Below are 12659 nucleotides of genomic sequence, written 5' to 3'. Positions count from 1 at the left end.
TGTAAAACCCTTTCCACAGAAGGTTCTACATGGAACCCAAAAGAGTTCTACCTGAACCAAAAGGGTACTCCTATGGGGACAGCCGAGGAACCCTTTCGGAACCCTTTTTTCTAAGAGTATAAGTAGAGTCTGTTTCTATTAACGTTAGTAGAACAAAAATAAGACAGCACTCTGGTGAATAAACTTAAATTAAATGTTTTACTGCATCACAAATGTTTGTTGTCGTGACACTGATTGCCATTGCCTCCTATGCACGCCGAAGAAAGGCTCATACCCGAAAAGTTTGTGTAGCAATAAAAATATGTTCATTGAAGTTTATTCATTGGAGAGCTGTCCTATTGTTTTGTACATACAGTACAATGGCTCAACACCCGGTCTAAGTTTATACAAGTGGAGTCGAGCATGCTGTTTATCTTTTCATGTTTCTATTAGTAACCATGGAATCTTGACAGACCCCCCCCCCCCCCCCCCCCCCAGTCGTGATTGGCGGAGCACGTTTCTCAGTGCCAAGACCTCCTTATCGGTGCAGAGGAGTGGGAGAGAATGGCTCACATGTCATGTGACATGGGTGGGTGAGATAACTCAGATAACCCAGTCCACCCTAACCTCTGACCCCAGCCCAAGTGCCAGGGGAGGTGGTGGGGGTGAGGATGAGGGCAGGCCCCTAGCAGAAGTCCAGTCCAGTCAGGTTTTTGCTTCCCCTTGGGAAGCCTGTTGCTGTTAGAGAGACAGGTAAATGAAGTGTGGATTAGTGTTAGCGTCTAGGGGGAGAACAGAGATAAGTGTCAGAGGAGGAGAGCTGACGCTCCCCCTGTGAGGTCCCACCAGCTAGGCCTACTGGACAGTACTGTACGCCTGGGTGCTGTGTGGCTAAAAGGATAGTTTATTCTTCCTCATTTATTCTTCCTCATTCAGAATGATGAATTCGTATTGTAGACGTTGTACTGTAGAAAATAACATACATTTTCCTGAAATTCAAAATATACATTTACAATGTACAAAGTGTAGGAGTTTAGATGAATCATAGTTGCAGATACAACATAGTCCCGTTCTCCTTTGTCAAGGCTCAACTAAACTATTCTCTTCCTTTTTGTTTCTCTTCTCAACTGTTCTCAATGGTGATACCAGATTCAATTCAGGGTCTGTGTATTCTCATGCCACCATTTTGTTCTTAGTTTTTGCTTTGTTCCATCCAAACCCTGACATTTCTCTTCACCACTGTCTCTCTCCATGTCCATATGACTAGCAGGGTGTGTAGACTAGCTATCTGCAGCCACACTCTGCCACTACCATGCCCTCGAACTTATACTTGTACGTGACCACTCCTGTGTCATCCAGGTAAAGCAGGGAGATCGGATCCAGCTTGGTGGGCACACAGCAGGCTCGCACCACCCTCTGCGGGCTCTTCATGCTCACCAGTGTCTGGACGATGGCGTGCTTGGTGGGCGTCACGTGTTCGGTCAGTGGATATGTGCAGACGCCGCTGCACTCAAAGGCCTCGTACCCAGCCGGCGCTAGGATCCAGCTGTCCCAGCCGATGTCGTCAAACTCCACATAGAGGGACTGTTTCATGCACTGGTTGCCCTTGGCGTTGCGGCGGATCCTAGAGGCTGTGTCATAGATTAGGTTAGAGGGCATCTGGATCAGGGCCTCTTCGTCCTGCTCTTCCTGGCCCTCAACCCGGCTCAGCTCCCCCCATAGCCCATTCAGCCCCAGCCCCAAGTCACCCTGAAGCACTGCCTCCGAAGTCTCGTGTCCAATCATCTCGTTCAGCTCCTGCTTGTCGTCACGGTGATCATCGCTCTGGTCATTGGAGAAGACGATCATCAGGGGCTTGTGTTTGTCCTGTGGGCTGGTGTCTATTTCCATGTCTTCCCTAAATGTCCACCTCCCCTCTTCCTCTCCTTCTCCCTCGCCCTCTGCCAGTGCCTGCCCTCCATTCCCCTCAGAGGCCAGGCTTGCTATGTGCTCCAGCCTGTGGGTTGTGCCGTACTCTGACTTGCACCAGCGTTGGACAGCAGCGGTCAGGTCAAAGGCCTCCCAGCCGTTATCAGTACCATAGACCTGCCGTGATGCCAGCTCCACTAACTGCTCCCGTCCTCCACCTCCTCCTCCTTTCTCAGTGTCCTCCCCTGTTCTGTTGTCCTCCTCTGTTCTGTTGTCCTCCCCTGTTCTGTTGTCCTCCTCTGTTCTGTTGTCCTCCTCTGTTCTGTTGTCCTCCCCTGTTCTGTTGTCCTCCCCTGTTCTGTTGTCCTCCCCTGTTCTGTTGTCCTCCCCTGTTCTGTTGTCCTCCTCTGTTCTGTTGTCCTCCCCTGTTCTGTTGTCCTCCCCTGTTCTGTTGTCCTCCTCTGTTCTGTTGTCCTCCCCTGTTCTGTTGTCCTCCTCTGTTCTGTTGTCCTCCCCTGTTCTGTTGTCCTCCCCTGTTCTGTTGTCCTCCCCTGTTCTGTTGTCCTCCCCTGTTCTGTTGTCCTCCCCTGTTCTGTTGTCCTCCTCTGTTCTGTTGTCCTCCTCTGTTCTGTTGTCCTCCTATGTTCTGTTGTCCTCCCCTGTTCTGTTGTCCTCCCCTGTTCTGTTGTCCTCCTCTGTTCTGTTGTCCTCCCCTGTTCTGTTGTCCTCCCCTGTTCTGTTGTCCTCCCTGTTCTGTTGTCCTCCTCTGTTCTGTTGTCCTCCCCTGTTCTGTTGTCCTCCCTGTTCTGTTGTCCTCCTCTGTTCTGTTGTCCTCCCCTGTTCTGTTGTCCTCCCCTGTTCTGTTGTCCTCCCCTGTTCTGTTGTCCTCCTCTGTTCTATTGTTCCCACCTGTTCCATTCTGCTGCTCCAGCTCATAGATGGTCACCTTGCGGTCGACCCCGGCGTAGAGGTTGTGGTCGGTCTGAACCAGGGTGTAGAGACGCAGCTCTGCGGCGGTGATGCGCTCATGTTGGGGGAAGGGTACGTTGAAGAGCAGAGGGTGTCGTCTCACCCCTCCACTACCCAAACTGCAGGGAGGTGAGTCTGCAGGAGAGGAATACACAGAGACAAAGGCTGTTCATCAGTAGTTCTCCTTGTTGATGCTTTGAATAGACCACCATTGTACTACACTTCATGCAGAATTGGAAGTACAGCAAGAGCCAAGATTTTGTCCAACACAAGCTGCAATTGCAGCTTTACTGTAACATCCCATTCAACATTGAACTAGATATGAACGAATATGTACAGTTGAAGTCAGAAGTTTACATACACCTAGGTTACACCTAGGTTACACTCCACAAATTTCTTGTTAACAAACTATAGTTTTGGAAAGTCGGTTAGGACATCTACTTTGAGCATGACACAAGTGATTTTTCCAACAATTGTTTACAGACAGATTATTTAACTTATAATTCACTGTATCACAATACCAGTGGGTCAGAAGTTTGCATACACTAAGTTGACTGTGCCTTTAAACAGCTTGGAAAATTCCAGAAAATTATGTCATGGCTTTAAAAATAAAAAAAATAAAATCACATTTATTTGTCACATACACATAGTTAGCAAATGTTAATGCGAGTGTAGCGAAATGCTTGTGCTTCTAGTTCCGACAATGCAGTAATAACCAATGAGTAATCTAACCTAACAATTCCAAAACTACTACCTTATACACACAAGTGTAAAGGGATAAAGAATATGTACATAAAGATATATGAATGAGTGATGTTACAGAACGGCATAGGCAAGATGCAGTAGATGGTATCGAGTACAGTATATACATATGAGATGAGTAATGTAGGGTATGTAAACAAAGTGGCATAGTTTAAAGTGCCTTGTGATACATGTATTACATAAAGATGCAGTAGATGATATAGAGTACAGCATATACATATACATATGAGATGAGTAATGTAGAGTATGTAAACATTATATTAAGTAGCATTGTTTAAAGTGGCTAGTGATATATTTTACATACATTTCCATCAATTCCCATTATTAAAGTGGCTGGAGTTGAGTCAGTGTGTTCGCAGCAGCCACTCAATGTTAGTGGTGGCTGTTTAAAAGTCTGATGGCCTTGAGATAGAAGCTGTTTTTCAGTCTCTCGGTCCCAGCTTTGATGCACCTGTACTGACCTCGCCTTCTGGATGATAGCGGGGTGAACAGGCAGTGGCTCGGGTGGTTGTTGTCCTTGATGATCTTTATGGCCTTCCTGTGACATTGGGTGGTGTAGGTGTCCTGGAGGGCAGGTAGTTTGCCCCCGGTGATGTGTTGTGCAGACCTCACTACCCTCTGGAGAGCCTTACGGTTGTGGGCGGAGCAGTTGCCATACCAGGCGGTGATACATCCCGACAGGATGCTCTCGATTGTGCATCTGTAGAAGTTTGTGAGTGCTTTTGGTGACACGCCAAATTTCTTCAGCCTCCTGAGGTTGAAGAGGCGCTGCTGCGCCTTCTTCACGACGCTGTCTGTGTGGGTGGACCAATTCAGTTTGTCCGTGATGTGTATGCCGAGGAACTTAAAACTTACTACCCTCTCCACTACTTTCCCATCGATGTGGATAGGGGGTGCTCCCTCTGCTGTTTCCTAAAGTCCACAATCATCTCCTTTGTTTTGTTGACATTGAGTGTGAGGTTATTTTCCTGACACCACACTCTGAGGGCCGTCACCTCCTCCCTGTAGGCCGTCTCGTCGTTGTTGGTAATCAAGCCTACCACTGTAGTGTCGTCCGCAAACTTGATGATTGAGTTGGAGGCGTGCATGGCCACGCAGTCGTGGGTGAACAGGGAGTACAGGAGAGGGCTCAGAACGCACCCTTGTGGGGCCCCAGTGTTGAGGATCAGCGGGGTGGAGATGTTGTTGCCTACCCTCACCATCTGGGGTCGGCCCGTCAGGAAGTCCAGTACCCAGTTGCACAGGGCGGGGTCGAGACCCAGCTTGATGACGAGTTTGGAGGGTACTATGGTGTTAAATGCTAAGCTGTAGTCGATGAACAGCATTCTCACATAGGTATTCCTCTTGTCCAGATGGGTTAGGGCAGTGTGCAGTGTGGTTGCGATTGCATCGTCTGTGGACCTATTGGGGCGGTAAGCAAATTGGAGTGGATCTAGGGTGTCAGGTAGGCTGGAGGTGATATGGTCCTTGACTAGTCTCTCAAAGCACTTCATGATGACGGAAGTGAGTGCTACGGGGTGGTAGTTGTTTAGCTCAGTTACCTTAGCTTTCTTGGGAACAGGGACAATGGTGGCCCTCTTGAAGCATGTGGGAACAGCAGACTAGGATAAGGATTGATTGAATATGTCCGTAAACACACCAGCCAGCTGGTCTGCGCATGCTCTGAGGATGCGGCTGGGGATGCCGTCTGGGCCTGCAGCCTTGCGAGGGTTAACACGTTTAAATGTTTTACTCACATCGGCTGCAGTGAAGGAGAGTCCGCAGGTTTTGGTTGCGGGCCATGTCAGTGGCACTGTATTGTCCTCAAAGCGGGCAAAAAAGTTATGTAGTCTGCCTGGGAGCAAGACATCCTGGTCCGTGACGGGGCTGGTTTTCTTTTTGTAATCCGTGATTGACTGTAGACCCTGCCACATACCTCTTGTGTCTGGGTCTTGAATTGTGACTCTACTTTGTCTCTATACTGACGCTTAGCTTGTTTGATTGTCTTGCGGAGGGAATAGCTACACTGTTTGTATTCGGTCATGTTTCCGGTCACCTTGCCCTGGTTAAAAGCAGTGGTTCGTGCTTTCAGTTTCATGCGAATGCTGCCATCAATCCACGGTTTCTGGTTTGGGAATGTTTTAATCATTGCTATGGGAACGACATCGTCAATGCACTTTCTAATGAACTCGCTCACCGAATCAGCGTATTCGTCAATGTTGTTGTTGGAAGCAATGCGGAACATATCCCAATCCACGTGATCGAAGCAGTCTTGAAGCGTGGAATCAGATTGGTCGGACCAGCGTTGAACATACCTGAGCGCGGGAGCTTCTTGTTTTAGTTTCTGTCTGTAGGCAGGGAGCAACAAAATGGAGTCGTGGTCAGCTCTTCCGAAAGGAGGGTGGGGGGGCCTTATATGCATTGCGGAAGTTAGAATAGCAATGATCCAGGGTTTTACCAGCCCTTGTTGCGCAATAGATTTGCTGATACAATTTAGGGAGTCTTGTTTTCAGATTAGCCTTGTTAAAATCCCCAGCTACAATGAATGCAGCCTCAGGATATGTGATTTCCAGTTTGCAAAGAGTCAAATAAAGTTTGTTCAGGGCCATCGATGTGTCTGCTTGGGGGGGAATATGATTATGTGATTATAATCGAAGAGAATTCTCTTGGTAGATAATGCGGTCGACATTTGATTGTGAGGAATTCTAAGTCAGGTGAACAGAAGGACTTGAGTTCCTGTATGTTGTTGTGATCACACCACGTCTCGTTAATCATCGTCTCGTTAATCATAAGGCATACGCCCCCGCCCCTCATCTTGTTTCTGTCGGCGCGATGCGTGAAGAAACCAGCTGGCTGCACCGATTCCGTAGCGTCTCTCAAGTGAGCCATGTTTCCGTGAAGCAAAGAACGTTACAGTCTCTGATGTCTCTCTGGAATGCTACCCGTGCTCGGATTTCATCAACCTTGTTGTCAAGAGACGGGACATTGGCGAGTAGTATGCTAGGGAGTGGTGCCAGATGTGCCCGTCTCCATAGCCTGACCAGAAGACTGCTTAGTTTGCCTCTTTTACGACGTCGTTGTTTTGGGTCGCAGGCTGGGATCCATTCCGTTGTCCTGGGTGGAAGGCAGAACACAGGATCCGCTTCGCGAAAGTCATATTCCTGGTCGTACTGATGGTGAGTTGACGTTGCTCTTATATTCAGTAGTTCTTCCCGACTGTATGTAATAAAACCTAAGATTACCTGGGGTACCAATGTAAGAAATAACACGTAAAAAAACAAAATACTGCAACAAAATACTATAGTTTCCTAGGAACGTGAAGCGAGACCGCCATCTCTGTCGGCGCCGGAAGTCTTTAGGAGCTTCTGATAGGCTAATTGACATAATTTGAGTCAATTGGAGGTGTACCTGTGGATGTTTTTCAAGGCCTACCTTCAAACTCAGTGCCTCTTTGCTTGACATCATGGTAAAATCAAAAGAATTCAGCCAAGATCTCAGAAAGAAAATTGTGGACCTCCACAAGTCTGGTTCATCCTTGGGAGCAATTTCCAAATGCCTGAAGGTACCACGTTCATCTGTACAAACAATAGTACGCAAGTATAAACACCATGGGACCACGCAGCCGTCATACCGCTCAGGAAGGAGATGCATTCTGTCTCCTAGATATGAACGTACTTTGGTGCAAAAGTGCGAATCAATCCCAGAACAACAGCAAAGGACCTTGTGAAGATGCTGGAGAAAACAGGTACAAAAGTATCTATATCCACAGTAAAATGAGTCCTATATCGACATAACCTGAAAGGCCGCTCAGCAAGGAAGAAGCCACTGCTCCAAAACCGCCATTAAAAAAGCCAGACTATGGTTTGCAACTGCTCATGGGGACAAAGATCGCATGTTTTGGAGAAATGTCCTCTGGTCTGATGAATCAACAATAAAACTGTTTGGCCATGATGACTGTCGTTATGTTTGGAGGAAAAAGGGGGACGCTTGCAAGCCGAAGAACACCATCCCAACCGTGAAGCACAGGGGGGGCAGCATCATGTTGTGGGGGTGCTTTGCTGCAGGAGGGACTGGTGCACTTCACAAAATAGATGGCATCATGAGGCAGTATGTGTGGATATATTGAAGCAACATCTCAAGACATCAGGAAGTTAAAGCTTGGTCGCAAATGGGTCTTGCAAATGAACAATGACCCCAAGCATACTTCCAAAGTTGTGGCAAAATGGCTTAAGGACAACAAGGTAAAGGTATTGGAGTCGCCATCACAAAGCCCTGACCTCAATCCTATAGAAAATTGGTGGGCAGAACTGAAAAAGCGTGTGCGAGCATGGAGGCCTACAAACCTGACTCAGTTACACCAGCTCTGTCAGGAGGAATGGTCCAAAATGCACCCAACTTATTGTTGGAAGCTTGTGGAAGGCTACCCGAAACATTTGACCCAAGTTAAACAATTTACAGGCAATACTACCAAATACTAATTGAGTGTATGTAAACTTCTGACCCACTGGGAATGTGATGAAAGAAATAAAAGCTGAAATCATCATTCTCTCTACTATTATTCTGACATTTCACATTCTTAAAATAAAGTGGTTATCCATAAAACAGGGAATTTTTACTATGATTAAATGTCAGGAAATGTGAAAAACAGAGTTTAAATGTATTTGGCTAAGGTGTATGTAAACTTCTGACTTCAACTGTAATTGTATGAGAAATTCACCTTGGAAATTTTTGGATATTCTCAACCAAATAATTAAAAAACACTAAAATATTTAAGGTGCTACAGTATTTGTAAAAATAAATAAAATGTATTACAAATCTTATTGAAAATGTTTAGCCTTCATTGTTTTTACTCTATGCATGCATGTGTTGACCTTCTACAGGTCAATTTTGATACGTAATACATTGTTGATGAACAGTTGTGATAATAATACTTTCATTATAAAGGGATAAAGGGCTTACAGCACAATAATTATTTTTTACTTCAAATGAAAGAGAAGAACACCATCTAGCATAATTTGAACTCAGTACAGGATATGGATACCCAATACAGTACAGCGGTCCTCTACCTTCATTCTTGAAGCTGCGGATGATGTTGGCGGTGGGCATGGCGGTGCGGTCATTGGCGAAGCGGTTGCACAACTCCATCATGTACTCAGGAGGCTCCACACGGGCACTGCCAGGCGGCTGGGCAGGAGGGCCAAGGCCAGACAGGTTGAAGGTCCGGAGAAACTGGCTTCTCAGATTCACCAGCAGACTCTGCATGTCCACATCATTGTCCTGCTCCAACAGAGATGGGTCTATGACTCCCCTGTGGCTGTCCCTCAGCCCGGGAGCAGGGTGATGCCTCTCTGGGGCAAGGGAGATGGGGCTGCCTTGCCCAGACAGGGGCCACATCAGGAGCAGCAAGAAGAGCAGGGGGAAGAGGATCCGGGTGATAAAGGTAGCTTCCAACCTGGGGAGCCCAGTTTCCGCCATGGAGAGGAGTGGTACTGTTGATGTGTACACAGGGACGATCCAAGGTTGTTTGCGATTGAAGAGAATTAGATCTATCACACGTGTTAATCCAATGGTCCACATTCAGCTTGATGAAGGGTGAGAAACAGCAACCGTGTTTTTCTCTTGCTGATCCGGATGGTTGTCGGTTCTCTGGTGACTTAAAATGTGCTGTTGAACCTTGGAGCTGATCCGTGTGGAGGTCTGTGTTCTGTCGCGCTCTCTGTGTGTTCCTCTCTCTGTGTGTTCCTCTCTCTGTGTGTGGCTTGGAACCCAGATAAACTGCTTTTATTCTAGATCTCACGCCCTTTATCCTCATGCACACCTTTTGATGTTGTTTACCAAAGAGTTGGAGTTCCGGCGAAAGGGTGGCTTTGCGGTGTCCAACGGAGGCATCTCTTTTGTTTTTTCTCCCAGTATATCCCTCTGTTCTCTCTCTCTCTCCCCCCCTCTCTCTCTCTCGCTCCCTCTACCCCTTTCTCTCTCTCTCTCTCTCTCTTTCTCTCTCTCGCTCTCTCTCCCTTTCTTTCTGTCCCTTATCTATGATATGGTAAGCATATTGTGTGTGTGTGTGTGTGTGTATGTGTGTGTGTATGTGTGTGTGTGTGTGTGTGTGTGTGTGTGTGTGTGTGTGTGTGTGTGTGTGTGTGTGTGTGTGTGTGTGTGTGTGTGTGTGTGTTCCTTAATGACGATTTTGTAAACATTAGCCCCTTCCTTGTGAAAGCGATATTTTTGGGGGTCAGAAAATCAGGCAGGGATGATCTTGTTTATGTGTTTATTTGTTTTGTAAATTGTGGATCTGCAGACACAGGACTTTGCTCCATTGACCAGTTCTTGTTTACAAATCCGTAAAGGGTTTGTTGATGTTTATGAATGCGACAGGATATGTCGCAACCTTCCCAATTGAATGTAATTTTAATGAAGTGTGAGATGTAATGGGTACGGATAAAAGATTTGTTGGACATCAGTAAATCTGCACAAAACAAACAGATTAAGATCAGTTGATGAGAACAGCACAACGCATAATCCTGCATTTCATTTTCATTTTATGACAGAAATTGTATTATTTCGTAAATCAGTTGTAATACTTAAAAATGGAATCCTAAAAAACATTTATTTTATTTTGAGAAAAAGTAAAATGAGAGAGGAATATGTTGAGTTTATTAACAAAAAGCTATATCCACCAATTTTTCACATTTATGTTTTTCATCAGAAATTATTGCTAATTGGTGTGTAAATATGTGTGTAAAATATTACTGGTCTCAGATTTTTTATTAATAGATTTCAGATGTCTATGAAGGTTTTTTTGTTTTTGTTTTGCGAAACACTATGTATCCTCTGTTTAGCTATAATGGAATGTTCATATCCTGTATATTTGACTGTGATATGTGATTGTCTCACCTAGATATCTTAAGTCACTGTAAGTCGCTCTGGATAAGAGCATCTGCTAAATGACTAAAATGTAAATGTTTTACATACAGAGCTCATATTACTGTATGAATTATAAAAAATAATAATATTGATGTTACAAATGTATCATTTGTACATTTCTTTATAAAAAAATGTAGTTATTTGTTACATTTAACTGTGTGACTTATTTCTCTGAGTGAGGCAGGTATGCACTGAGTGTACAAAACATTAAGAACACCTGCTCTTTCCATGACATACAGTGCCTTGCGAAAGTATTCGGCCCCCTTGAACTTTGCGACCTTTTGCCACATTTCAGGCTTCAAACATAAAGATATAAAACTGTATTTGTTTGTGAAGAATCAACAACAAGTGGGACACAATCATGAAGTGGAACGACATTTATTGGATATTTCAAACTTTTTTAACAAATAAAAAACTGAAAAATTGGGCGTGCAAAATTATTCAGCCCCCTTAAGTTAATACTTTGTAGCGCCACCTTTTGCTGCGATTACAGCTGTAAGTCGCTTGGGGTATGTCTCTATCAGTTTTGCACATCGAGAGACTGAAATTTTTTCCCATTCCTCCTTGCAAAACAGCTCGAGCTCAGTGAGGTTGGATGGAGAGCATTTGTGAACAGCAGTTTTCAGTTCTTTCCACAGATTCTCGATTGGATTCAGGTCTGGACTTTGACTTGGCCATTCTAACACCTGGATATGTTTATTTTTGAACTATTCCATTGTAGATTTTGCTTTATGTTTTGGATCATTGTCTTGTTGGAAGACAAATCTCCGTCCCAGTCTCAGGTCTTTTGCAGACTCCATCAGGTTTTCTTCCAGAATGGTCCTGTATTTGGCTCCATCCATCTTCCCATCAATTTTAACCATCTTCCCTGTCCCTGCTGAAGAAAAGCAGGCCCAAACCATGATGCTGCCACCACCATGTTTGACAGTGGGGATGGTGTGTTCAGCTGTGTTGCTTTTACGCCAAACATAACGTTTTGCATTGTTGCCAAAAAGTTCAATTTTGGTTTCATCTGACCAGAGCACCTTCTTCCACATGTTTGGTGTGTCTCCCAGGTGGCTTGTGGCAAACTTTAAACGACACTTTTTATGGATATCTTTAAGAAATGGCTTTCTTCTTGCCACTCTTCCATAAAGGCCAGATTTGTGCAATATACGACTGATTGTTGTCCTATGGACAGAGTCTCCCACCTCAGCTGTAGATCTCTGCAGTTCATCCAGAGTGATCATGGGCCTCTTGGCTGCATCTCTGATCAGTCTTCTCCTTGTATGAGATGAAAGTTTAGAGGGACGGCCAGGTCTTGGTAGATTTGCAGTGGTCTGATACTCCTTCCATTTCAATATTATCGCTTGCACAGTGCTCCTTGGGATGTTTAAAGCTTGGGAAATCTTTTTGTATCCAAATCCGGCTTTAAACTTCTTCACAACAGTATCTCGGACCTGCCTGGCGTGTTCCTTGTTCTTCATGATGCTCTCTGCGCACAGGTGGATTGTATTTATCATCATTAGTCATTTAGGTCAACATTGGATCATTCAGAGATCCTCACTGAACTTCTGGAGAGAGTTTGCTTCACTGAAAGTAAAGGGGCTGAATAATTTTGCACGCCCAATTTTTCAGTTTTTGATTTGTTAAAAAAGTTTGAAAGAAGTTTGAAAGTTTAAATGTCGTTCCACTTCATGATTGTGTCCCTCTTGTTGTTGATTCTTCACAAAAAAATACAGTTTTATATCTTTATGTTTGAAGCCTGAAATGTGGCAAAAGGTCGCAAAGTTCAAGGGGGCCGAATACTTTCGCAAGGCACTGTACAGTGCATTTGGAAAGTATTCAGACCCCTTGACTTTTTCCACATTTTGCTACATTACAGCTTTATTCCAAAATTGACTCAATTGTTTTTTCCCCTGATCAATCTACACACAATACCCCATGATGACGAAGCAAAAAAGGGTTTTTGAAAATGTATTAAAAATAAAAAACAGAAATACCTTATTTACATAAGTATTCACACCCTTTGTTATGAGACTCGAAATTGAGCTCAGGTGCATCCGTTTTCCATTGATCATCCTTGAAATTCTTCTACAACTTGATTTGAGTCCACTTGTGGCAAATTCAATTAATTGTACATTATTTGGAAAGGCACA

At 44.8% G+C, this 12659-nt stretch overlaps 1 protein-coding gene across 1 annotated transcript; it reads right to left on the bottom strand.

The window, feature by feature from the left end:
• Positions 1-1019: 1019 nt before the first annotated feature.
• Positions 1020-9347, bottom strand: LOC139389909 (bone morphogenetic protein 10-like). Its single transcript, XM_071136942.1, has 3 exons — positions 8664-9347; positions 2725-2991; positions 1020-2090 (listed from the first exon to the last, which is right to left on the bottom strand). The coding sequence occupies exons 1-3, from the start codon at positions 9172-9174 to the stop codon at positions 1264-1266; spliced, it is 1605 nt and encodes a 534-aa protein (XP_070993043.1). The 5' UTR covers positions 9175-9347; the 3' UTR covers positions 1020-1263.
• Positions 9348-12659: the final 3312 nt, after the last annotated feature.

Source organism: Oncorhynchus clarkii, chromosome 30 (genome assembly GCF_045791955.1).
Source record: "Oncorhynchus clarkii lewisi isolate Uvic-CL-2024 chromosome 30, UVic_Ocla_1.0, whole genome shotgun sequence".
In the NCBI taxonomy this organism is placed as follows: Eukaryota; Metazoa; Chordata; class Actinopteri; order Salmoniformes; family Salmonidae; genus Oncorhynchus; species Oncorhynchus clarkii.
The sequence above is the reverse complement of the archived record's forward strand: the minus strand, read 5'-3'. Positions and strand labels throughout refer to the sequence as shown.

Coding starts and splice junctions, on each gene's coding strand:
- LOC139389909 (XM_071136942.1), bottom strand. CDS start 9,174: ATGTGGACCATTGGATTAACACGTGTGATAGATCTAATTCTCTTCAAT. Junction 2,992..8,663: donor CCGCAGCTTCAAGAATGAAG/GTAGAGGACCGC, acceptor CCTCTCCTGCAG/ACTCACCTCCCTGCAGTTTG. Junction 2,091..2,724: donor AGGGGAGGACAACAGAACAG/GGGAGGACAACA, acceptor GAGGACGGGAGC/AGTTAGTGGAGCTGGCATCA.